Source organism: Aspergillus puulaauensis, chromosome 1, assembly GCF_016861865.1.
Source record: "Aspergillus puulaauensis MK2 DNA, chromosome 1, nearly complete sequence".
In the NCBI taxonomy this organism is placed as follows: domain Eukaryota; kingdom Fungi; phylum Ascomycota; class Eurotiomycetes; order Eurotiales; family Aspergillaceae; genus Aspergillus; species Aspergillus puulaauensis.
Window position 1 is genome coordinate 1,479,827 of NC_054857.1, and position 25,065 is coordinate 1,504,891.

A 25,065-nucleotide genomic window follows, 5' to 3' on the forward strand; every position below is an offset into this window, starting at 1 on the left:
TGAGACTCAGAGATAAAGAACCCACCGGTCTGCGCCTCAGTCGCAGTGACTATACACTTCGACAATGGCCGATGCGGATATTCCCGATATCACTGCTCTTCTCAAGCGTGAACGCTTCCACCGCGATACAGCCCAGTGGGATCTATGCCGGGCAGCCTTCCACCCAGATGCTGAAGAAACCTACATTGACGTTTCCTGGTACGCATATATCACCACCTTTGCTGCAAAGCTAACTGTAGCAGGTTCCAAGGCAACATCGACGCCTTCCTAGCACGCTCGTCCGCAGTCCACCCAGGCAAAGTCAACGTCATCCACTCCTCCTTCGACCCAGTGGATATCAAAGTCAGTGGGGACCGCGCCACCAGCTCAGCCTTCTGTGTCATCACCAGCTCGATTACGCTAGCCGGGGTCGAGTATGAGCTGGCGTCGTACATGCGGCTCCTGCACCGGCTGCGGAAAGTGTCCGGTCTTGACTCCTGGCGGATTGTCCGGCTTGAGGCCATCTATGTCCGAGACCGGCTTGTTTGCGCCTTTCCGGGTCTAGATGCTTCGAGACTGGCTATGCCGGGGGAGATACTGGTGTATCCGAGGCCGTATCGGTGTATGGCGTTTGTTATGTTGAATCGGGGACTGAAGCCTAGAGTTGACCTTCCAAATGAGGAGGACCAGGAGAGTGTGCGAAGAGTGTTGAATGCGAATGTTGCATTCTTGATAGACAGATAGACAAATAGATAGATACATGACAGTCCTACACCTTAACCCCCAGCAGCTTCTCAGCATTGCGATACGCCACCATCTCCAGCTGCTCCTCCGTCAACAGCCCACTGCCCTCCAGCTCCTTAAACCACTGCAGCCCCCTCTCATTAGACTCAAACGGATAATCGACACTATACATAATGCGCTCCACTTTGGTATTATGCAAGATGCACTTCATCGGCGCCAGGCTCCAGCTGCCAGAAGTGGTAATCCAGATGTTCTCATCCCAGACCTGTCTCAGCGGTCTCTCTCGAGGCCCCCATCCACCCCAGCGCGTACTCATATCGCTCACCCGCTCCAGCATAAACGGCAGTGTCTCGCCCATATGCCCAATAATGATCTTCAGCGTTGGGAACCGATCGAATACTCCCGCCGCGAATAGCTTCAGGACGTGCAGACCTACATCGCCGTGCCAGCCCCAGCCAGGACCCCCAAGACTAACACCCACAGGGACGGGGTACGAGCCCATGAAATTCTCAGCCATACGCGACGAAGGCCAGGTCGGGTGTAGATAGATAGGCACATCAAGAGCGCAGGCCCGGTCCCACACGACATCGTATTCAGGCCCGTCAAAGTGACTCCCGTCAGCGTGGCTGTCGATTAGGGCACCGACGAATCCAAGATGCGAGACCGTGCGCCCCAACTCGGCCGCCGAGGCAACCGGGTCGGCAACAGGCAGCACTGCAAAGGCTGCGAATCGCTGTGGATCGCTGGTTTGCCTGATGTGGGCTGCCAGTTCGTCGTTTCCACTCTGACACGCTTGGGCGCTGGGGCCTCCTATCGTCCCACGTGTCAGCTCAGCTACTGTATGCACCAGGTACATCCAGGACACGTGTGGCTGCTTATGAAGGATCAGAGTGGATACTAACCCGGAGTAAACGCGTGAGAAACAACCTGCAACGAGATGTTGCCCTGATCCATCGCGTCGATTCGGGCGTCTCCGAAGTCGCGGAGCTGGGCTGCGAGCCCGGGCACGCCTTGCAGGGTCCGCTGGAAGGTTTCGCCAATGGAGTTGAAGATGGCGTTTGAGTAGAAGTGCTCTTCGAGGGCGATGAGTGGCGGAGTCATCTTGCTTGCTATTTTGGTGGTTTGGTTCTGGTTGAATAATTAAGACGTGCGACCCGACAATGGCCCATATATATACACTCCGGCCATATCTTCCGATCGGGAAGGCCAAGCGAATCGATAAAAATAGACGAATTTGTATTCTTCCTTCGTACTCCGGGTATCAGGGCGAGGCAACCGGTCCACTGTACCAACAGGAAGATACGAAGTAGAATGGCTGAGACATGTTCAGCCTCTTCTCGTGTCGTCGAGACGGCGTCGAAAGTGGTATTTGGGGGCGAGAGAGGATGTATAAATTGGCTTTATCTGCTCGAGTATTCGAGATGGTTATAGATGAAGATATAGACACCAACAAGATACCGTATAATGATGCTCCGTTCAGACCTCGTTGCGACAGTGGTCACACTGCTCCTCCTATTCGCGCAGGCAAATGCAAACCAGGCGCTGATGAAAAAGCTTGTGCATGAATATCAGAATAATACCAAGTCTCTCCTCCCCAGCCAAGGCCCCTGTACACCGGACAACCTTGTCGTGCGCAAAGAGTGGTACGCGTCCACCCCCTCCCTAGCCCTATCCCCGTCCTTACCACATGTTAATCATGCAGTAGGAGCACCCTCAACACCGAAACCCGCCTATCATACATCAACGCCGTGAAATGCCTAGCCAAACGCCCCTCAGTAATAGACCCCAAGCTCGCCCCCGGCGCCCGCACGCGCTACGACGACTTCCAAGCAACACACATCCTACACACCCCCACCATCCACGCCACAGGCCTCTTCTTCGCCTGGCACCGGCACTTCGTCCACCTGTACGAGAAAGCTCTCCGCGAGGAATGCGGGTACACCGGGTACCAGCCATACTGGGAGTGGTCGCACTGGGCGAACAAACCCCCCAGTGCGAACCCGCTCTATGATGGCTCGGATACCTCGATCTCAGGGAACGGGAGGTATATCCCCGGAAGGAATGGAACGGTGCAGCTATTCCCTATCCCGAACCCAACACCTGATAAGGCAATCTATACACCACCGGGTACTGGGGGCGGGTATATCCACGATGGACCCTTTGCGAACTGGTCGTTGCATCTGGGACCCGTCGCGTACTCTTACGATATGGGGGTCCATGTCCCTCCCAACCCCCAGAAGAATGGCCTGGGATATAACCCACGGCCTCTAATTCGGGACTTCAACAATTCGCTCCTGCAGGAGTCTGCGTCGTGGGACGTGATCCTGGATATGCTGGTGAATGTGACGGATATCCACGAGTTCCACCCGAAGTTCTTCCAGGGCCCGCATCTTGCGGGGCATAGTTTTATCTCGGGCGTGGATAATGATATCTTTACGTCTCCTGGGGATCCGCTGTTTTGGTTTCATCATGCCCAGGTGGATCGCATTTGGACGGTTTGGCAGGGGTTGGATTTGCGTACGAGGGAAGAGGCGTTGGATGGGACGTTGACGTTGTTGGACTGTAAGTCTTTCTTTTTCTTTTTCTTTTTTTCTCTTTTTCTTTACTTGTTTTCCTTTTCTTTCTATTAGGAGCCGAGTACTGACATGCGACAGTGCCGCCGAGTCGTAACGCAACGCTGGATGATACGATGGTGTTTGATTTCAGCCCAGATATCACAATCGGAGATGCCATGAGTCCGACGAAGAATGGGTATTGTTACATTTATGATTGAGGGGCGAATGGTATGTACATGTTTATTGTGGTTCGGTGAAGGACCAGAGTATATGAGGCTTACTCGTTGAGAACTCAGCCAGCAGCCTGCGCAGTTAGATTGTATTTATTAGATGCTAGATAGAGGAATTAATTGTTTATAACTCTCTGGGTATTCTGTATAATCTTTGTACAGCTATGCCGCAACAGTAAGCGCAACAAGCCGCTGAACCCCCCCATCATCATCAGCAGGAAGTCTCTCAGCAATCCGCAGCAAAACTGTCATAGCCAACCCCCTAACACACCAACAGCCACAACCCTCAGCCCGATTCACCAGCAGTGCTGCCCAATGCGCAACAACTACCAAGACCGCCGGATCGTGACGCGCAACTAGCTCTTTAAACCGGGCCGGCAATCTGGTCAGCCACGTCGCCATCCCCACCCACGCTGATCCGGGCTCGTCCGATGAAAAGCTCATCTCGCAGCATTCTACTAGTGATGCTACGGCTGATAGAAGGACTAGCACGTCCTGCGGGTTCTCGGGTCTGCCGAATGTGTCGGCCATGTGGGAGGGGAGGGCGCGGAGACGGTCACATATTTCAGTGGGTGTGTTGGTGCCCGGTGAAAAGCCACCTGGGTCAGAGGGGTTCCATGATAAGATTCGAAGCGCATACGCGGGTGTTTCTTCTGGGGGATCTTGTGCGGATGGGGAGATGGATGTCTGGATGGTTGTTATGATACTCTGTAGTTGATCAGGCACGCCTGGTTCTGGCATGATACGTTTATCGGAAGGTGATTCGGCAAGGGCCCAGTGTGCACAGCGTAGCAGGCATTCAATATGCGTTACCGTCTGTTTGATGTCCTCTGTGGCGATGGCTTCCCGGCCAGTGAGGAATTCAGCAGAGAACTCAGATGCTCGCGTGCGATGGCGTTGTTCGGCCTCTGGATTGTCCGTGAATGCAGCCAGATGGCAGGCAGATAGTGCCAATAAACCGCACATTAAGAAATGCTCGGAGAGTGCTTGGGGAACAACTCGGGTTTGCCAGTATTGCGCTGCAGAGAGCGTACTTTGAGGGCTAGGTAGTGTAAGGCTTGTTGTGGATGTGAAATGGTGAAAGTACGAGAGTATCTCCAAGTCCAGAGGCATTCGAGAAGGCACACTGCTGTCTGGCGAAGGTTCGTAGGCCTGACCAAGGTCTTCCATATCAGCATCGTGGTCGTCATTGTCACTCCCAGCATCGTAGTCCTCTTCATCAACAGGAGTAACCTCGAAATACGATATCTTCGTGCCCCGAAAGAAAGTCTGCAATTTGACCGGCCGAGCAAGCGAGGAATCAATGATACCATGACTTTCTCTCCAATGCCCTTTCATGCGCTTGATACTCGCACAAAGGTTGACACAACCCGCGGCGGTACAGCGGTAGCCCGAGATAACAGGGAGGCCATCAATGGGCGGTGATTCCGGTGTAGGAAGAACCACCTGATCCGGTTCCAATATATTCAGTTCAGAGATAAACGATAGCAGCTGCTGTCTATCCGCGCGATAGATCTTGTGTCGCAGCAGGTGGCTCTGCAGGGCGCTCTTCTGGATGGCATACTGGCACTCGTGGCAGATGAGAACCCCATATTGTTCGTTGTATTCGAGGATTTGTCCGGGGCCGAACCTGACAGGGGGCATGGTTCTGTCTCATAGTCATGGTCGATACTCCGTAGTTGAGGACTGGAGGATTGATGAAGACACGGCGGAATGCCAAGACCTCCACTGACTCAGAACTGCATATGCGGTTCCAGAATCACACGTGCTGTTCTGGAACCGCATGTGTGATTCTGCTATGCCGTTCCAGGAATCGCACATGCCGTTCTGTACTGAACTGGACCTGCCATTATTATTATTATCATTATTATTATCATTTTATTAGTATTGTTGTTGTTATTGATTATACACTGCAACTGCCCTCAATGTATTTAACACTCAACTCCTTCTGCTCTAACCTGCAACTCATCATCTTCCTCAACTCATCTTCTACCATTCAACACTGCAACTCATCTAATCCAAAATGACCATCACCAACCAAGCTGCCTGGCTCACCAAGGCCGGTACTCCTCTCGAAGTCGGCGACGCCCCTCTGCCCACCGCCGGCCCTGGCGAGATCGTTGTCAAGAACGCCGCCGTCGCCATCAACCCGCTCGACACCCACATGCAGGATGTCGGCGTCTTCGTCCAGCAGTGGCCCTCCGTCTTCGGCTGCGACGTTGCCGGTGTCGTGCACGAGGCTGGCCCTGATGTCCAGCGCTTCAAGAAGGGCGATCGTGTAATTGGGTAAGCTGCCTCTATACTATACTTAATTCTTCAACTCATGCACGATGCCAGCCACGCAATCAACCTCGTCACCGGCCGTCCCCAGGATGGCGCCTACGCCCACTACACCGTCATCCCGGCTGATAAAGCCGCCATCCTGCCCGACGCCATCTCCTTCACCGACGGCGTCGTCGTCCCCTTCGCCGTCGAAACAGCCGTCTGCGCTCTCTCCCTCAAGGAGCCCGGCGTCGCCATGCCCGGTGTCTCAACCCCGGCTCTCGCCCTGCCGTATCCCACCCTCGACACCCCCGTTAAGCCCCTCGGCAAGACCATCGTCATCTACGGCGGCTCCTCGTCCGTCGGGTCCATGACGACCCAGATCGCCACAGCCGCAGGCATAAACGTGATTGCCATCGCCGGCGCACACAACTTCGACTTTAGCAAGCGCTGCGGCGCAACTGAAGTCTTCGACCACAAGGATACCGCTGTTGCGGAGAAGGTCATTGCCGCTGTACAGCAGGCCGGCAATGAGTTCGTTGGCATCTTCGACGCAGTCGCTACACCCGACACTTATGCCAATGACCTGATTATCCTGGAGAAGCTAGGTGGCGGACACCTTGCTGCTGTGCACCCGCCTCCTGCTGATGTGCCCGAGAACGTCAAGGCCGGTATGATCTTTGCGGTCAATGATATTGCGACGCCGGTTTGGAAGGATTTTGTTACTCCTGCGCTGGAGAGTGGCAGGATTCAGTGTCTTCCGCGCCCGACTGTTGTGGGCAAGGGCCTTGAGAGTGTTGATGAGGCGTTGAAGAAGTGTAAGGCTGGGGTTAGTGCTACGAAGTTGGTTGTGGAGTTGTAATCGTTAGCCTATCTCGGTATGGTCCTATACCTGGACTCTGCAGTAGAATTCATTGAATTTTAAATACCTTAGACCTACTTTTCTAGTAATCTTTATATCATTGATGTAGCATTTACGATCTAAATAGAGGCAGTGTCTCAGAATACATAAAGTGTATTTCGCGACTTGTGTGTAGTCGACAAATTCAAGCTGAGAATTGGAATGTCGCTCAGTAGAACTCGTGACTCGATTATCCACACAACCCGAACAGAAACACTGCATTATAACAATAACAAACAGATAACAAATATAACACTTCTAGAATCGATGCTGCTCAGTTCGAACATCCCAATCGGCCGTCAAGTGCCGTGCTTCAGCCATCTCTTCAGCCGTAGGCATATTAACAACCATCAAGTATAAGACTTTCTGCATACAACGTCAGCATCGAACCTCTTCCTTATTTTAGTATTATAAAGTGACAATGACGTACCGATTTGAAGAGCTTATTCTTCAGTCCCCTACCGGCTCTAACACCATTTTGCTGAGGATACGGCGATTGCTGGTCCTGTCTGTACATGTCTCTGTCACTCTCGTAACAATCAGAACCAGACCCATAACGAGCATGGGAAACAGAAACACAGCGGTTTCCGGTTGTAGTCTGCTGCCCTCGATCTGCAATTGTCTGCACAGCCATGCCGATTAGTCCGAGAGGTCCGCCGAACCCTCCCCCCCTTTCCCTTCGCATATCTCTCCTCGAGTAGTAGCCACGGGTTTGGGTCTGGGATTGAAATCCGCCTCCGAGTTGGTACGTTGGATCAGCGTACTTGGATTGGAATGTTGGTTTTCCGGCTTGATTGAGATGGCTGGTTGGGTTTTCGGCGAACTGTTGGACGTTAGTCTGGATACTTGTGAGTTTTGGCTGATACGTACGAATTTGGCTTGTGCCCTTCGATCCATATAATCATCAACGAAACGTTTTCCGCGCTGCATCTTTTTCTTGAGGCCTTTCTCTTCGTCTTTTGATACAGTTGCGAGAAGGTCTAGGCCTGGGAAGATGAGCTGTGCGGTCTGTATAGACTCCATTCCATTGGTGACTCCGTTGGAGGACTGGAATTTGTGAGACATCCTGCCCTGGCTATCGATCGTGTTTTGAATGGTAGTGTTGACATTGGCGTTTGTGCGAGAATCAAGTGATGTGCTGTCCCATGTCATTACAAGGCAGAACAGCCCGCGTGGACGAAAGAATTCATCGTTGAGTTTATCAAGGGCTTTGTTTTGTCTGATGGTTGTCTATCAGTATGGGGTCCTTTGAAAGGTAGAAGTGGCGGTCTCACCGATATCGACCCTGCGTCTCGATAGCAATGGTAGTAGCAACCATAATGGCTGTTGAAACAGCCATAGAAATTGCAGAAGGCAACGGGGACGCCGCAAGAGACGCCAGATTAAGAGCATTGATCCACGGATTGGCAAGACTCGCTTCATTGAGTGTTTCGATAAAATCAAACCAGGCCTCCTGGTCAATGCCCACGCTTTGCAAGTCCGGTGCATATGCGCGGATGAAGCCCCGTTTCTTATCTTTTGGCCGTCGCTGGGGGATTGCAACGGGGTATTCAAGTCTGGATCCAGAACTTGGCTGCTGTGATGGCGATACTGGGCTGTGAGGAGGGTGTCGTTGGAGGAATGCAGCAATGACTTTGTCGGGATTGGCGACTCCGTCTTTGCTTTTGCGAGGCTTCTTCGCCTCTATCACTATATCCTGTGCTTCGTCTAGCTCCCATGAGCGCTCAATCTCCTCATAGGCAGGAGGTTCCTCTATATCGATATCGGCTTGCCTCTCCGCTTCGTGAGGATTTGAGTGTGACGATGGAGACCGAGCAGGGGATGCAATATTTGGTTGCTCTTCAATCTGGGACTGCCCCTGCAGTTCGCTCTCGTTCTCCAGTTTAGCTGCCTTCTTCGCTTTTTTGTATCCTCGCACTTCGGAGGCGAAGCCAATGCTAGTGACGACACCTTGGGCGAGCTTGCCGATTGGGCCTTGTGAATGGTTCATTTTGATCAAGTCTTTGAACAGTAGAGATTGAAATGAGCAGGAAATAATTCCGGTGGATGCAGCTGTCTTATACCACAAGTGCAGAGGGGTGCTAAGCCTCGACTAAAATCATCAAGCTCAATCAGGAAACCAACTAGACGAGTGGGTCATACTTCAATCTTCTATTGGATAACCGTTAGATCTTGGTGGGTCTCAATGTTCAGCTGCGATGTGGTTCCTCAATCCGGTTAGCGTGTCCCCTCTTTCCTGGTGGACTGTCTACTTATTTTTGTAGAAAAGAAAGCTAAGTATATATTTATTCTGCAGCCTACGTAGTCAAGCATCTGACCATATTTATTTCCTCCCAACCACCACATGAACATCATAACAATAATAACAACCCAGATCACGGAAATCATCCAGCGCAGCCTGTCGCAAAGCCACAATTTCCTCCTCCGAACCCACCAGCCCCTTCTTCCCAAGTTTCAAAGCCGCAAGCAGAAAATGCGTGATCCCATCAACCACTGTCACATTGACATCCTCACGCGCTTTAGGATTAACAAGAGTGAACACCTGTTCTTCGCAGTCTGCCAGTCCGCTTTTCTGGAAGATGCCCTTCAGCGCGGCAATACTAGACATCATCGTTATTAGAGAACTTCGGGTGTGCGGTGCGTACTTACTTTGGCGTCTTCCCAACAGCCATCATCCCCGACTGGAATATGTCCATATAACGCTGGGCGTGCGTAGGGTTTGCCCCGTCCGGTCCTTTCACTACGCAGTCGTGGGCGGCGCAGTCAACCCACTGGAGATAACCACCCGGTCCTAATAGATCCTTATTATTAGCCAAGCAGCACAAATAAGTAAGTATTAAACGGAGTATGTGGCAGTACTCACGGAGCAGAGTCATAAGATTCCTCACAGCAGGCTCCCATTCATCCGAAGACAGCGCGAGCACCATAACGCGCACATGAACAAGATCGTATTTCCCAAGAACCTCTTCCGGGAATGGCTGCAGGAAATTCTGGTAGTGGAACTTGATGTTCCCTGGTAGGTTGTCTCTGCTGAACATCGAGTCTGATAGGTCGAAGCCGTCGAGTCGAGTGCTGGGCGGGAGGACTTTTGCGAGCTGCTGTAGCCATATTCTGTAGATATGTATCAATTATAGTCTAATGTAAGATCAGATAGGAGAGAATACCCTGTTCCGGTCCCGACGTCTGCAATGCGCATATCATCATGTTGTGCGATGGAAGGGTGGATGAGATAGCCGATGTTGGCTTGCCAGGAATTGAATTGCTTTTCTAGCCTTGTCTCTGGTTAGAAGATGTCCAGTTTCAGGACCAAGTGGCCTACCTTTCACTCTCGGCATTGCTGCGAATCAGCACGTATTCGCCTTGCGAAGGTTTAGTGGGCTCGGGCATTATCAGGTACGAAAGCACGATTTTGCTGGCAGTGTCTACTCTGGTTGCAAAAGAAAGAAAAAGACAACAGCTGCTTCAATGGAAACATGTAGACTATCTTGTTCAGCCAGACTACGCGCTTATAAATATGTGCGCTTTGGCCTTCAGGCGCCCAGGAGGAACGGCTGGTCAGCTGTCATATGGCATCTTAGCATTTTAATAAGCTTTCCAGCCGTTTACCATACGAGTGCCGGCCGGGACCAGAACGAACTCCGTAGGAGGATTTCAGGCGTGCCCGGATTTCGGGGGGTCAAAGCACACGGAATGCCGTCGGGGCTGTTAGTGCACCGAATGGGTTGCCGAATTCGGCAACATATTAATCTACAAGTGTATCGTCTTCTTCTTTCATGGATATTATTGGGTTAATGTTTCCACGTATCTTTTCAAGATCCGAAAGGTTAGAACTATGAAATATAACTACTACTAGAGGTAGTATGATCCCATATTCTGCGTGTATAACCCCTGCTGCCGCCCCTGCGGTATAATATACCGAGGAAGATTATACTAACTATTATACTACTATAGCTCCTTATACCAGCCCCCTGAGATACTTGCACTGCCATGGTCCCGTAATATATGGTTATGGAAATGATTATGTGATAAGCATGGCTAGTTACTAATATAGCCAACTGTAGAGTCTTGTTAAGATGAATAATGTTATAGATGCGGCGCTGTTGGGGTAGAGCTCGTGATAAATGGGGATACCCTTCTCTGCATTGGAGATAGAGGATAGGCCTTGGCAGAGCTCTAGTGCAAGTATCCAGGTATCCAGTATGAAGGAGATATACGCCCATTGACTATCAATCAGAAATGCAGCTTCCATCGCCTAAGTGCGACTCTCCTCAAATCCTGGCAGTGGAGTTCCACTAATAACCCGAGGAGGCTGTCTAACCAGCTCTATAACTAGCTTGCTGATTTCCTTAAACTCATCAGAGGAGACGACTTTCTCTAGTGACGCGTGGTCTTTGTATCTGGTTTGATAGATGTTAGTCAGGGTAATCCCGCAGCAGTCATTCAGTAAACAAACTTTTCAGTAACAACAATCTCAGGGCCGCCGCCCTCCGCATTCTTGACTTCGAAAGCGTGCTGGCTAATCGTGCCCGGGGAGTGCTTGAATGTATTCTTAACGCGGAGGACCAGGTCTCGAAACTGCACAGGTAGCATTGTTTAGTCAGTTGCAGCTTTATTAGTTCTCTGTTCGCTGTCTTCTGTTGGTTGTCAGATACAACATACCTCCTGTATCCTTTCCGGCTTCGGGTAATGAATCACAACAACGTTGACTTCTTCAGACATATCGACAGGCCTTCCAGTACTGTGGCTATTTGATAATTAGTCTATATAGGGATTTACCTTCATCGAAGTGGCCAGGACGACCTTTATAGCCAAGAAGTTATCGAAAATATCCAGCCGCACCGCTGGCACCCACACGTCACGCAACCACGCCCCGCGGAGGCCTAAACACGCACTATGGCGCTTAGTGCTTACTCACCTGATGCCCACTGGCGACTCAGTTCCTTATCAGTACGTCCTTTCGATGTCACCTTTCCCAGTGAATGGCCGGAACCTGCCTGTCCCGCCTGGAGTTCGGTGAAATGGTATATAAGAGGCGCTGCTAGAGTCGGGATAGGCGTACTACGGCCGCTTGGGGGTGCTTATGATGCAAGTTGGAACTTGGAAGGTACAATCAACCATCCCTTCGCTCTTTCCATTCTCACAGCTGCCCTGCCAACGCACCAAACAGGAAGGTGCGGCTCTGTCGTCCTTCCCCAGATGCTCAACGTCGGCGGACCGCAACGTTGGAGACGTCACGGTGTTCTTGACTGTGTCGTAGCGGCGGCAGGTCACTGCAATACTATGATCTCTCCTGCATTATATGCCAACAATATATAGGTGGAAGTGCTGCAAGGGGTCTATGGTTAAATCTATCTCGCAAATACTCGGCTAACTTCCTAATTACCCTTGGAAATGAAGTACAGGACAGTGGTGTAAAGTATGTACAGCCGCGCTGAAGCAATAGATTACTAAAGTATTACAAGTAGAAACACAGCCATTAAAAGCCTCAGTAGCGGTCATTTTTGGCTTCATTTTCACGGGCCCTCGCATTCTGTATGTAAAGCGAGGACCTGTGAATTCCCTGCTTCGGTTAGTTTTACTGCTTTGGGGATAGCCGCCCGGTATACTATATTATTATTACTACCCCGTCCGCCGGCGCTGCTAAGTATATAAGGACTGTTTTTATTTTATTAGACATGCACAACCCGCCCTGAGATCCTGAACTTGATCCGCCCCGAACCTGCGTGATTATGCTTCTCCAAAGTAGAGCAAGGAGTAGCTGAGGGCCAATCGTGTCCTAGCACTCATCAACGCGCCATGGACGTTCTTCTAATATTGGTCGAAGAGTCAGTTCTCATCACAGAGCCACAAATCGTATATTAATCGAGACAGCCCGCTTGATCTTCTGCCATGAATCTCTCGGCTACGGCATGAGTTTGGCGATGTTTAGACGACCAATTAGTTTCAATAATAGCCAAGTCTAGTCATGGTAAATCAACCCCTGAACAGTACCATAAGAAAGGCTATCATCTATCAGGTAAATAGCTCCAGACAGAGCCAACGCCCAAATTGAAGTCAGATCATTGTGTCTTCTTTGCCGTCACCTTTTCCCCTCTTCGGCGCTTCAGCGCATCCGGAGTGTATTCGGTGTCAAGGAGGTAGTCCCACCAGCGGAAGCTGCTTGAGTAGTTCCCAATGAATTTCTCATGGTGGAGGTCGTGATGATCAGCACCAGCCCAGAAAGGCAAGAAGTGGTGAAGACTGTAAGGAAATTCGTAGCCACTGTGGGCGTCGATAGCCTGGAACAAGCGCAACACAATCCAGATATACATAGTGAGAATATGCAGGTTACCGGTGAAAGCACACCAGAGGATCGGGCAGCTGACGGTCCCGAAGCCGAGAATCATCACTTCAATGGGAGAAGCATATTCGGCGGCCAAGCCAAATGGTGCGGAATACTGATGGTGAATTTTGTGGATAGCCTTGTAGAGTGGACCCCAATGAAGCGCTCGGTGGAAAAAATAGTGCCAAGTGTCCTCCATCACGAAAAATATGGCAATCTGATATGCCATAGTCCAGGGAGACGGAAAAGGGATCGAGGTTGATAGACCGCAGAACTGGGCCATTGGGTGGAAAAGCCTAGAAGAGCCGTTACTACTCAGTCGGGCCCGAGGGGCAAACGTCAGGTATACCAGATTTGAGGAAGTTCGACGGTGAAGTGGCTCAGAAGCACAAACTTGGCGCAATCCCATTGCTCGCGTAATGAAGGTACTTTGCTCTGAAGCAGAATGTCAGTTTCGATGGCGGCTGGAATTGGGTTGATTTCACTTACACTTTGAATCTTGTATCTGTTGAAGAAACCCAAGCTATCGATGAAGACCCACGGAAGAGAGCGGCCGAAGTAGAACAACTCGTGGACGGCGAAGGACATGATACCGGTGGCCAGGACATCATTCTGTACCCACGCATACCATGCGACCCACAATCTCTCTGCCACGCTCAGGTGGGGATTGAATTTGGTGATATCCTGATATTGGCCCCAATAGGTGCCGGGGGGCAGCACGGTAGAATTCCTAGGAGAAAAGGGTCAATATGCGACAAATCCCAAAAGAGTATAATTCAACCACCCAGGGGGGGAGACAGACATTGTGGTTCCTAGCAGGTCTTAATAAGAGGAAACATAAAATAATGTTGTACGACTGTTTAATAAAAACACAGCACTCTGCAAAGATAAAACATCAAAGTATTGAGTGTGATGTCTGCCCAATGTCGGCAGGGTAACGAATAATAAGAGAGAAGAAGCAGAGGCTGAGAGGAGAAGAGGAGTAAAAAAGAAAGGATCTGGGCGAGACTGTGCTATGTAGTGGACAGTATATGACTATTCGATCAGGAAGGTCCCAGGCAGCCAACCACAGGCGACCAAATGCGCATTATGCGGTCTGGTGGGGCTCGGATGGCTACCGGCCCGTCTGTGGCCTGACCTTCGAGGCGCTGACGGTCTCACCACTTCGGGAATGGCCTGCCCCGAGTGATCATACAGTATTGTAAAATCTGGAGACTTCCTAGTGAATTAGGATTAGCGCGACTTGGGTAGGCATGTGTTAAAGGGGTAATCTGTTTTTGAATTCTACTGTACTATATTTGGTGTAGACGTAGAGAACCCACAGTACCTTATAATGCGCTTTCTTTCCTCACATCATTATCCATGGACCTGCTCCATGGAAAAAGCAGATAATTGAGAAAGAGAGGGTGCCAAGGAAAAGTCTGAAGTGGAAGACTTCACATAGAGTCAAGATTAAGTGATAATCAGAACACACGCAATACCAATAACTATTGTAACATAGCATCAGTACTCCTAAGACCTATTCACAGGCCACTTTATTTATCCCACTTCGGAGACTTGGTTATTGGGTATCTGAAGCTCAATGCGCGTTTTTGCTTCATCGCTGATCCGCTGAAGTGGGGTGTTAGCTGTGAACTAATAAGAGATGTATAAATCAAAACCAGCGTGACCCTGATATCGCTAGTGCTTCAAGGGTCCAGACGTCCAACATATTTTTATTTCTCTGAGGTGGATGGAGAACTCGGTCTAATGACTCCACATTCGGCCTTCAGTGGTTCAAGAAGCTGATATTCGTCTGTGTGACTATAAACTAGTCAAGTTAATGTAATTCCCAAGCAAGCCCCAGCTGTTTCTGGCCTGTAACTTGGATATCGGGTCCTTAGTGTCTATGCATTTAGTAGATACACGATACACCCAGTAACTAACAACATCTCGGCATGATCCGAAGTCGGAAAAGACTAGGGGGAAGAAGAAAGCCGCATGACTAGGGTAGATGGTTAGACCTTATTTCTTTGTTCTTTGCATCGTGGATCTCTGTTCGCTGATTCAGAGAGGCTGATTGGGTGAAGCTGGCCTGGACAGACAAAGTACTGCGCGCTCCATGCATAGCCCTAACTCACGGTGCATATTTATTCCCCTCACCCCCAGCACTGGCACTGATTTTGTTTAACACATTTGCTGTGTATATTCAGGGACTATGGAATTCCCAATCATCAGCATCAATCATCTAGAGTCCGACTTCAACAGAATTTCCAGCAAAATATTCAAAGCCAGTCAGGACTGGGGCTTCTTCATCGTCACCGACCATGGTATCACTGGAGCCAGCAGGATGTTTACCCTGGTAAGCTGGAGCGATTCCATTCATCTCCAGCCCGAGACATTAATGTAGACAACCCTCAGTCGCGGGAGTTCTTCGACCTGCCAATGGACGTGAAATGCGAGAAACCCCTAAACGAACTCGGTGTCGGATATGACGGGCACAAAGCCACCACGTACGACCATTAATCTATAATACAGCGATACAATAAAATACTGATGGTATCTGCGTCCAGATTCGCCGCATCAGAAGGAATGGCCTTCGGCCTCCCAGCCGGCCAACTATCCCAAAGCCCTAACATCCACAGCTGGTGGGACAGCGCAAAACTGCGCGAGATCGAATCGTTCAAAGCACAATGCAACGAGCTAACACTACGAATTCTCCCCTGTTTCGCCGCTCACATGGGTCTTCCGGCCTCATTCTTCGCCGCATCCCATAACCAGTCCCTCCCCGGCAACGCACTCAAATTCATGAAGTACCCGAAGATGCCAGCGGAGCCGGGCCCTGGTGGGCTTGCTGCGAGGTTAGCGCCGCATACGGATTGGGGGACCCTCACGCTTCTGTTTACTAGGGCGCCTGGGTTGGAGGTGCGGGATCCTGGGAATAGCTGGCATGATGTCCCTGTTGTTCCCGGTGGGATTGTGGTTAATATCGGGGACGCGTTGTCCTTTTGGACTGGGAGACAGCTGAAATCGACTATGCATCGGATTGCGTGGGAGAAGGTGCCGTTTGATCAGGACCGTTATAGTATTCCGTACTTTGCGCAGCCGAGTTTTGGTGGGTGATCCTTAGACCTGAAGGCGTTGGGGTTGTTAGAACTGACATTGTTTCAAGAGACTGATCTTCAACCACTCACGGGGAAAGCAGAGGCTGGCTGTAAGCCGTTTAAGTATCAGGAGTACTACACTTCTCGTATTAGCTTGACTTGGGGGAGTGTCCTTCGTGGCGATGGGAAACAGCTTGATGTGGACAACAGATTGACGCAGTACCTGACAGAGTTGGACGCCAATGATGTTCCTACAGAGTAAACCACGACCGGTATAAAAATAATAAAAAGCAAAAACATACAACAGCTGGGATTCGCATGTGGTCACCCACCATACTACTAACCAGCCGGCGTGTGGCTTAAGTACGGCTGAGCGGACGGGAAGCCCTGTTCTCCACACCCTGTGGTCGTATGTACCAGAAACAAGTAAAGAAAGGGATATAGGGTGTTAAGAGAGTATCCACAGTCTTATTGGCCTCAACTCAACGACTGCAGCCCGTGGATTTACAGGCGAGACCTCGCTAAGACTGCAGGAATCTCGAGCTGGACCTTGTATCTATTCAAGATATTCAAGACTGACTAATACTTGAACCCCTAGTCTTTGTGATGGTCTCGGGTTCGGCCAGCCAAGCGCCAATTCTTTAGCTCTTGTTTTATGCACACTCAGCCCCAAGAGGAAGACAGTGGGCTCAATATAAACGAGACACGTGCGCTGGCCGCTGGCTGGCGTTTGTCGCTGGGCGCCGCCTCTTTTTGCGGCGTGATACAAGAACAGGTCGGCTGCCCTTGACTGGCTGGACTGATGGACTCTCTCTGGATCTGCTTTGAGCCGCCATGATCGCCGTCTTCAGATTCTTTGTGGCGCTCGCCATATGGGCGCCGACCCGTAAGCCCCAAAACACCTGGAATGACCTGAATGCTAAATGAATGCTGAACGCTAACCGACCCAGTGGTAACGGCTCGCGTATGCACATCAGACGGAGCAAACGGCTCCTACAACATCAGCAGCCCAGAACAAGCAGCCGACCTGTTTGCCGGCTGCACGACAATCATCACAAGCCAACTCCGCATCAACAACTGGTTCAACGGGACATTCTCGCTCCCCGGCGTAACAAACATCACTGGCAGCATCGTCTGCTCGCTTGATGGGAGTTACTTCTTCCGCCAGGGTGTGGAGGCCATCGAGGCGCCGGACCTGGTGCACCTGGGCGGGATGCAGCTTTCGAAAACGGCCATTCAGCGCATGGAGTTTCCGTCGCTGCGCACTATCGCCCGGGGTCTTGAGCTTGGGTGGTTTAGTGATGGTGAGGCTGTGGAGTTTCCGGCATTAATAGAGGCCGGGGCTGTGGTTCTTAAGAGGAGGTTTTCTAGGTTTGTCTCGCACAGTTCGTAGATATTCAATAGTTTTCTCACTATATACAGATTCAACTTCGACTCCCTCAAAACCGTCCACGGCGACCTGATCATCGAGCAATGCACGTTCTGCGATCCGGGCCAGGACTACGCGACCGAGTTCACGCCCAATGCGTCCTTCCCAGCGCTTCAATCGGCTGGTTTCGTCCGTATAGCCGGGATCTTTTCAGAGTGAGCCAGCCCTTGACCCAGGTACGCCTACCTGCTCTAACACGGTATACAGTATCAACCTACCCGCCCTCGTCTCTGCCGGGCCCCCAACCATTACGGGCAAGGCCACCACGGACTCGGGGATCTCCATCCACGTCAAGGCGCTGGGGATCGAGCTAGACTTTCCCGCGTTGACGTCGGTTGATAAGCAGCTTTATGTTCATGATGCAGTTCTTGGGTGTGTTCCTCTCGCCACCTCTTTTGATCTGGATCTGAAAAGTTACAAGCAGCTAACCTCTTGGGGAAATGGATACAGCCTCGATATGCACGAGCTCGAGCACATAAATGGCTCCCTCCGAATCGACCCCTCAACCCCGCTAACCCTGGATCTCCCACTGATCAGCGCAGAGTGGATCCAGCTTGATGGGCATATCAAACAGTGCGTCTTGCTACCCTTTCTTTCCTTCCCCCACACTTTGACTTCCCCGACCTAACCAAGAAAAAGAGCCTCCTTCCCGGATATAAACACAACAACCACACCCCTCCGCCTAGACGGTATTCCCTGCGCCGCGATCGGGCCGGGTCTGCGGGACTCGGGGTACTACATAGAGCGCTGCGGCGAATACAAGGCGCCGCTAAGTAAAGGGGCGAAAATTGCCGCGGGGGTGGTTGTCCCGCTTGGCGTGCTGGGGACTATTGTTGCGCTTGTCGTTTGGCATAAGAGGAGGGCGAGGAGGAGGGGGGCGAAGACTGTCGGGGAGGTTGGGGATGTTGGAGATGTGGTCGATTTGCCGCCGAGGGGGGCTGAGGCGCATAGGGAGCAGAGTCGAAGTCAGACGCCGCCGCCGCCGTATGAGGCGAGGGAGTCGTGAGGATTGGATTCGAGTCTGGGTGGTTGTCTGTAATACTGGTGTTCCTTTCTAAGGTACTCTCTCCCTCCGCCCTGATCAGCAACCAAGAGCAGTATCAGGCTGAGGAACAACAAACCAACAAACCGGAATTGACGTTCGTCTTTGGGCGATCCAGGACTTCTGCGCGGACATGGCTCAGGCTATTGTTACTTCGGGATCTGTCCTTCTAGTAAAACAGCTGTACCTTGCAGTTTATTCAACACTATTACAAGTCCAGCTGTTTAAAGCCTTGAATATATAAGGGATTATATAGACTCTATAGTTTATGAAGACCTCTGTTGATTAGGCGATAATTTGATCCCAGTGAAGAGCTACAGAAGCAAAGGGATAGAGAATTTTAAGTAACTAAAAACATCTAAACTCAAGCTTGAGCTGCCTTGTACTTGCCGGTGGATACAATTTCGCAAGAGCCATTTAAACAGAGTGCCTGCTGGTAGATCCACTAATTATACCCAAATCATGCTACAAGCAACTTAATTACCTATCAAGTACTGAGCGACTCGATTTGACTGTAAGCGCCAAGTGAAGAGCACTTCGCAGCCAGTATTTTTTTTTTTTTAAAAAAAAAAAAAAAATCCAGATAGACCGGTAGCCCCGGCACGGGCCGGTTCCTGGGGGCGAGGTGACGGTTGCTGCAGACAGGTGGTCGCGATGACGTTTGCGCAGGTGGATGAGCAGATCTGCGGGCAAAAGACGGCGTAGCGGCAGCGAGGCGCAGTGCAGATCCAGACCTGGTAGGTCGGGTTGTAAAGGAAGAGATCCATGACGATAGCAGCAGCAGGCAGGTATAAGTAAAAAAAAAAAAAAAAAAAAACGAAATTAAGGTAGATTCAATGGGAATTGGTAGCAAAGGAGAAGAAGCGAGCTGGTGCTGAGGGATCCTTGTTCCATATGATGAGACGCTAGACCACTACACCAAAAGACCTTGCAAGGCTGGTGGCTAGCCAGCTATCTCCAACAAAATGTACGGTGTGCGGACAAGAAACAAGGCTTCGATTGTGGCTATGCAGTCCCTTGGTGCAGCTCTTCTCAACGGCCACTCGAATAGAAGATAAGAGAGATGCTGCGCGCTGTATCTGAGCTCAAGTAAGCCTTGGGCATCACCTCATCACAGCCTTGAGCTCGAGGCTGATTGCAGCGAGAGAGTACAGGTGACGCTGACATTATACATCTCTTTGCAGATGTACAGCCTCACAACATATTGATGAGGAATAAAAGCGCTAAACAGTCTCCCGTTAAGACTAGGGGTTTCACGTTGCCCAAACTCAGCCGGCAAAGAAAAGTTGGTCGGATGCGATCAGATTTACCGGTACGCTATGGATGTCTCAGCCGGTATCGCCGACATTAATTTTATTATTGACGTTATTAAAACTCTCATCGATGCAGCCCCTAAAGCGACCCGCAATTTCCATGACCTGAAATCCGAATGCATGTTGCTCGGGGCTAACCTGGATGCATGCAAAAAGCGCTTCGCCGGCGCGCAGTTGGATGGGTGGCAGAGGGGAAACGTGGACATGGTTTTGGGGAGGTGCCTGAAAACTCTGGAAAACTTGAAGCGTCTCTTAGAGAGCGGTCGAAGTGTCAAGTCAGGCTCGCCAAGTATTGCAGCCATGGTCAATTTCTCCAACACAAAGATAGCAGAGTGGAAAGACAAAGTCAGGTCAGCCAGGGCAGATCTAACTTTTATTTTCTGCATGGATACGAGGTAAGCTGAGCAGGCAGGACACAAATTGCACAGCACCGGGTGTTTGACACTGGCACAGTTTTTCCAATGCATCGATCGCGGACGAAGTTTGCCTCATGAGGTCTGAGATGACGAGGATAGGTACGCAAATACGAGGTTCATCGAACGTATCGCTGCACACAAGTCATTCGTGCTCGACGATAAGCCAGAACCACTGGCGTGATATACGATCTGCCCTTAGAGAGAAAGGCGTCACCGGCCAAGTTCTCAAGACATACAAGGAGCAGATAATTCTCGGGGTTCAAAGACTTATTAGTATTGATGGGGAAACACCACCAACCACCGAAGGTAATCGACTCCTGAAGTTTTATTGTGTCTTATCGCCGGCTTCAAGAAATGAAAAAAAAAAGTTTGCTGACTGCAACAAATTTAGCGATTGTTACAAGCCCCTCTACCATTGGTGTAACCCTTGTCGGCGCTGCAGGGCGGGATGACTGGGATCCGGTGGAAGGGCTCATCCGGGACAGCATAAATATCAACATCCATGATGGCAGCGTGCAGACGACGTGTTCACTCGCGATCTCCCGCAAGCAGTGGACCATTGTCGAGGCACTGGTAGGGCGGGGCCTGTCTCCGGACAGCAAGTCCGTAGATCAGCAGCCAGCCATTGGTGTCGCTGCAGAGTCTCAGGCCTGGAGCACGGTTGACTTCCTGGTTTTGAAGGGTGCCAGCTTTAAAGTCCGCATCAATGGGGACAACACGGCCATCAGCCCACCTCATAGGGAATCTGCGGAGGGCCGGCACCCGGCGGCAAGCGCTCGAATCACCACGCCCCCGAGAGTGGTTACTTTGCAGGTTTATGATAAACAATATGGGCCAAGGGCAAAGCAGCGCTCGAGCGGTGATCCAATCATTGTAGCAGCTGCGGCTGCGCAAAGCTGGACCACGGTAAGTCTGCTCACTGAGCACGGAGCGAACGTGAACGCGAAGGACAGCTTGGGCAGGTCCGCGTTCTACTACGTTCTTATCGCTATGAGGCCTCACTTGCACCTGCTCGAAGACATGCAGGGATTACATGCAGACGGTAATCGTCACAGGGGCCCGTCGCAAGAAGCGCTAGATGTGGACAGAGTAGCAATACTCCTCTTGGAAAAGGGAGCTGCTGCAGGCCAGCCAGAATTCGAAGCCATTTCCGGAGGTACAGCTGGGGATAAGCTTCGGCGACGGGTCTTGAACTGGAACAACATGCCCCGGGGCTCCAGGTCGTTGCTTAATCGACCTGACGGCTGGCAGGGTGTGTATATAGGCTTTTCCCTTCTTTACAATTATCGGGTGATAGTTCTTTGTCTGCTTCTTTTGTGGCTAGCATGGTCACCCAGCACTAGATTGACAGACTGAAGGTTTCCATTGTCTCCCAAGGAAGAATCTGCAATAGGTCGCAATTCTCTAGGTAAGGAATGATTCGTCGGAAATAGTGAGCATACAGATATAGTATTCCACAAGACGCAAGACAGAAGATTTTCCAAGAGCTCTCTCATGATCTCTTGGTCTATCAACCAAAAGGTAACCTAAAGGTACGCATATCGTGTAGCCCACACATCCCACCCGTAGTACTTAGGCTAACGGTTCACACAGCACCCGCCGCCTAGCATCTCGTTGTAACAGTACATATACCAGCTAGCAGTTAATCGCGGAGACCTAATAAACAAAGCAGTAAACAGAGACTATATACTCTCAAATGCCTGGTGCATCAAACAATCTCTTTGTAACCAGATCTCGCAAATTTTGCAAAGCTCACCACAGATATTCTAAAAGTTAGCAGATTCCTGGCATTATTACTATACTAGTGCGTGTCACAAATTTCCCTCAAGCGCTCACACTCTTTCTATAGCCAGTCATTCCTCTAGATCACGAGGTCCAGTGCCTCATAATAGGTAAAATAGTCCCCAAGGGCTATCACTATGTCTATCCTGCCGCATTTAAGATGGTGCTCCCAGCGAGTTCCTTAGTACTTGGCTGTTTTCTATTTGTGGAAAAGGTGCTTCAAGCAGTGCTCGCAACAAACTGGAGATCGCCTCTTCTATACCCTTCCGTTCAGGTTCTGGCCTCCATGGGGGTGTGACGGGTCTTCATCAGGTTGTATCCTTGCACCTTCCTGCCGGTCACTGCAAATATAATCCCCGCGACAGAATTTCGAGGCATTATTCGGGGTAGGCTAGTAGATACGACTAGTCTGTTTTTCAACAGCGTCGATGTATTTTATTGTTTTCAGTAGTTTTCCGAGCATAATGCGTTACTCTGGATGAAGCAGCAAAAGTTGTTTTTATAGAGTACGCGGCGCGGTACATTATCTGTTGGTTACCACCTGCACACTGTAACGGGTCTACTTGGACTACTTGGACTTCTTGGCTGGTGTAAATTGCTTTCTATATAGTTTGGAGAATAAAATAAAAGATAGTTTCTAATATAAATCCATGATCAAAGCCTTTTGTAATAGATACTGGTTCACTAATAGATGGCTGTTCTTGACACAGAGTTCTAATGAAGCAGGTAAGTATCATTAGATAGCCCTTCGTTGCTTCCATAACAAGTCACCCACAGGACACGCCAACCTACTTGTCCTACTTTCCTGTGCCATCATCCAGCTATAACCCTTACATGGAGCCGTATCGTGGACGCAACGAGGGGTCTATTTTTCACTGCAGTGATATCGGAGACAGCCTTTCATACGTAGCCAGTACCACAGCCCTCAAAGCAAATGCAAATGCAAAGTTTACGGAATAAACTTGAAGTATGAATAAGCAATGCACATCTTATCAATGTACTCATGGCCGAGCCAGCGGTTCTGCTAGTGGCGAGGTAAGGTCCAAACCTTGATACTGCCCACAACTTCACCCGCGGTACCTAGGTGGTTCTCGTCGTAACAGCCCGGCGTCACTCCCAGCCTGACCCATGGTGGCTTTGACGCGGTGTCATGCGACGAGCCCGAGTGGGCTCCGTAATAGCATGATTCGGGGGCGAGGGCACGGGGTCGGCTTCTAACCTAACTATACCTGCGGCAGGGTATGGGTTACGACGGCCTGGTACATGGGTTTGGTAGCGAGAAGTACGTAGTCTGGCCAGATTATTAACGTCATAGAGGTTCAGAATCTCAGATCTGATCTCTTTTTGCTGATGTCTTGCTGGTAGGATGTTGATGCCGCCCGGCCTGGCCAGCTTTCGATCCGACGAAGCATCATAGAGATGCGTTGTTAAACCAGGTATGATTGAGCCAAGCAATAGAGCCAGGTATCATCGGTGGTGCCACCTCCTTTGATGGAATTATTAGGCGAAACCAGAAGCGGGGAGGTTGAAGGGGGTCATAGTATAAGATAGCAGGATGTCAACCGCAGCTAACCAGCAAACCCAATTACTTCTGAACACTAAAACCAGACAAACTTAAACTTATCAAGATGAAGCCGGTCTTGAGCACTTTCACATCTTCTTTTATCTTGGGAGCCTGTCTTCCATGGGAGGGCGAATCCAACCTCCGTACGGCCTGACCCTGATCATTCTAACAGCATCTAACATCTAACAACATCACCAGATTCCCTCTCCAGCAGACAATACTCCGCCTGCGATAAATACAGCGCCGGCCTCTGCTCCTGCTTCTGCAACTACAACGGATACCAATACTACCGCTGCGCCCCAGACCAATGCATGTGCTACAACACCTACGAACCGGACTGCTACTACGCATACTACTACTACCCGTCTGGTGGCTATCCCTCGCCAGAAGAATTCTATCCTCCGCAGTACCCCAGCTGCCCTGATTTCCCTTACTGTGACCAGATCCCGTACGAGGATGAGTGCCATACTTGCACGGCTGCGGATGTCTATCCCGCTCCTACTGATTGTCCTACTTGTACTGTCCGGCCTACGACGGAGTGTCCGACTTGCACTGAACATACTTCGAATACCTATCCAACGTCGAATACCTATCCAACGTCGAATACATACCCAACGTCGAACACATACCCTACATCAAACACATACCCCACATCCAACACCTATCCAACGTCGAACACATATCCAACGTCAAACACATACCCAACGTCAAACACATACCCAACGTCAAACCAGTACCCTTCCAACCAGTACCCTACGTCCAACCAGTACCCGCAGCCTAGCATCCCTAGACCACCACCTTCCCAACCAAGCGAATACCCGTCTCCGGGCGGCGGCAGCGGAGGAGGAGGAGGAGGTGGTGGTGGTGGACGTCCATCCCCATCTCCAGGCGGCGGCGGCGGAGGTAGTGGTGGCAGCCCCGGCGGCGGTAGCTCTCCACAGCCTCAGCCTCAACCTCCTCGGCCTCCTCAGCAGCCTCCTCAGCCTCCTTCCCCTGGGGGTGGAAGTGGAAGTATGCCAGGTGGGAATACCGGTGGTGGGGGGTCCTCTGGCGGCTCTGCGGGAGGCTCGGGAGGCTCGGGAGGTTCCTCAGGGGGTTCGTCCGGGTCTGGAGGAAGTCGGCCGCAGCCTTCGCCTTGAATACTCCTGGGTTGAGTGACGGATTAATTATTGGATGGTTGGTGGGGGAGAAAAAGTTCTTGGAAGGAAATGTATATGAAAAGGAGTTGCGACTTCAATAGGTAAGGTAAAAGCACAGGTTCACTTGATTAGGAGCAAGGCGTTATCTATGTTTATATACGCGGTAATAATCTATTCGTACTTAGTTCTTACCAACAAGTCCGTATTTATTTATCAGGTATTAATTATCTTAGCTAGCTATGCTGTATGCAAATCATCAATATATCCGCGAATACAAGTCAGGCTGAAGGATAGAGGATGTATT

The 25,065-nt window shown here is 50.6% G+C and overlaps 13 protein-coding genes across 13 annotated transcripts; 7 read left to right on the forward strand and 6 right to left on the reverse strand.

Moving 5' to 3' along the window:
- Positions 1–64: 64 nt before the first annotated feature.
- On the forward strand, positions 65–723 carry APUU_10635S (uncharacterized protein; the record flags this gene model as incomplete). Its single annotated transcript, XM_041702985.1, has 2 exons — positions 65–198; positions 243–723. The coding sequence occupies 2 exons, from the start codon at positions 65–67 to the stop codon at positions 721–723; spliced, it is 615 nt and encodes a 204-aa protein (XP_041550001.1).
- Positions 724–748: 25 nt separating this feature from the next.
- APUU_10636A (amidohydrolase family protein) lies at positions 749–1,824 on the reverse strand (the record flags this gene model as incomplete). The annotated part of the gene is made up of 2 exons (XM_041702996.1): positions 749–1,533; positions 1,626–1,824. 2 exons carry the CDS (start codon positions 1,822–1,824, stop codon positions 749–751), a joined length of 984 nt encoding a protein of 327 aa, XP_041550002.1.
- A 363-nt stretch (positions 1,825–2,187) lies between these two features.
- APUU_10637S (tyrosinase family protein) lies at positions 2,188–3,496 on the forward strand (the record flags this gene model as incomplete). Its single annotated transcript, XM_041703007.1, has 3 exons — positions 2,188–2,366; positions 2,426–3,285; positions 3,378–3,496. 3 exons carry the CDS (start codon positions 2,188–2,190, stop codon positions 3,494–3,496), a joined length of 1,158 nt encoding a protein of 385 aa, XP_041550003.1.
- A 174-nt stretch (positions 3,497–3,670) lies between these two features.
- APUU_10638A (uncharacterized protein) lies at positions 3,671–5,152 on the reverse strand (the record flags this gene model as incomplete). The annotated part of the gene is made up of 1 exon (XM_041703018.1): positions 3,671–5,152. The coding sequence occupies one exon, from the start codon at positions 5,150–5,152 to the stop codon at positions 3,671–3,673; it is 1,482 nt and encodes a 493-aa protein (XP_041550004.1).
- Positions 5,153–5,531: 379 nt separating this feature from the next.
- APUU_10639S (zinc-binding alcohol dehydrogenase family protein) lies at positions 5,532–6,632 on the forward strand (the record flags this gene model as incomplete). The annotated part of the gene is made up of 2 exons (XM_041703029.1): positions 5,532–5,794; positions 5,846–6,632. The coding sequence occupies 2 exons, from the start codon at positions 5,532–5,534 to the stop codon at positions 6,630–6,632; spliced, it is 1,050 nt and encodes a 349-aa protein (XP_041550005.1).
- Positions 6,633–6,929: 297 nt separating this feature from the next.
- On the reverse strand, positions 6,930–8,661 carry APUU_10640A (uncharacterized protein; the record flags this gene model as incomplete). Its single annotated transcript, XM_041703041.1, has 4 exons — positions 6,930–7,037; positions 7,102–7,494; positions 7,542–7,890; positions 7,946–8,661. 4 exons carry the CDS (start codon positions 8,659–8,661, stop codon positions 6,930–6,932), a joined length of 1,566 nt encoding a protein of 521 aa, XP_041550006.1.
- Positions 8,662–8,994: 333 nt separating this feature from the next.
- On the reverse strand, positions 8,995–10,058 carry APUU_10641A (class I SAM-dependent methyltransferase; the record flags this gene model as incomplete). The annotated part of the gene is made up of 5 exons (XM_041703052.1): positions 8,995–9,271; positions 9,321–9,462; positions 9,535–9,782; positions 9,836–9,943; positions 9,991–10,058. The coding sequence occupies 5 exons, from the start codon at positions 10,056–10,058 to the stop codon at positions 8,995–8,997; spliced, it is 843 nt and encodes a 280-aa protein (XP_041550007.1).
- Positions 10,059–10,923: 865 nt separating this feature from the next.
- On the reverse strand, positions 10,924–11,390 carry APUU_10642A (putative quinol monooxygenase; the record flags this gene model as incomplete). Its single annotated transcript, XM_041703063.1, has 3 exons — positions 10,924–11,068; positions 11,125–11,246; positions 11,331–11,390. The coding sequence occupies 3 exons, from the start codon at positions 11,388–11,390 to the stop codon at positions 10,924–10,926; spliced, it is 327 nt and encodes a 108-aa protein (XP_041550008.1).
- A 1,340-nt stretch (positions 11,391–12,730) lies between these two features.
- ERG25_1 (sterol desaturase family protein) lies at positions 12,731–13,797 on the reverse strand (the record flags this gene model as incomplete). Its single annotated transcript, XM_041703074.1, has 4 exons — positions 12,731–13,289; positions 13,343–13,428; positions 13,483–13,723; positions 13,796–13,797. Coding segments are annotated over 4 exons (888 nt in total).
- Positions 13,798–15,190: 1,393 nt separating this feature from the next.
- On the forward strand, positions 15,191–16,338 carry APUU_10644S (uncharacterized protein; the record flags this gene model as incomplete). The annotated part of the gene is made up of 4 exons (XM_041703085.1): positions 15,191–15,334; positions 15,394–15,485; positions 15,546–16,087; positions 16,145–16,338. The coding sequence occupies 4 exons, from the start codon at positions 15,191–15,193 to the stop codon at positions 16,336–16,338; spliced, it is 972 nt and encodes a 323-aa protein (XP_041550010.1).
- A 572-nt stretch (positions 16,339–16,910) lies between these two features.
- APUU_10645S (uncharacterized protein) lies at positions 16,911–18,511 on the forward strand (the record flags this gene model as incomplete). Its single annotated transcript, XM_041703096.1, has 6 exons — positions 16,911–16,962; positions 17,027–17,447; positions 17,499–17,660; positions 17,713–17,877; positions 17,956–18,078; positions 18,145–18,511. 6 exons carry the CDS (start codon positions 16,911–16,913, stop codon positions 18,509–18,511), a joined length of 1,290 nt encoding a protein of 429 aa, XP_041550011.1.
- Positions 18,512–19,866: 1,355 nt separating this feature from the next.
- Positions 19,867–21,632, forward strand: APUU_10646S (uncharacterized protein; the record flags this gene model as incomplete). Its single annotated transcript, XM_041703107.1, has 3 exons — positions 19,867–20,255; positions 20,314–20,582; positions 20,668–21,632. 3 exons carry the CDS (start codon positions 19,867–19,869, stop codon positions 21,630–21,632), a joined length of 1,623 nt encoding a protein of 540 aa, XP_041550012.1.
- A 2,054-nt stretch (positions 21,633–23,686) lies between these two features.
- Positions 23,687–24,761, forward strand: APUU_10647S (uncharacterized protein; the record flags this gene model as incomplete). Its single annotated transcript, XM_041703118.1, has 2 exons — positions 23,687–23,765; positions 23,821–24,761. 2 exons carry the CDS (start codon positions 23,687–23,689, stop codon positions 24,759–24,761), a joined length of 1,020 nt encoding a protein of 339 aa, XP_041550013.1.
- Between the last annotated feature and the right edge of the window lie 304 nt (positions 24,762–25,065).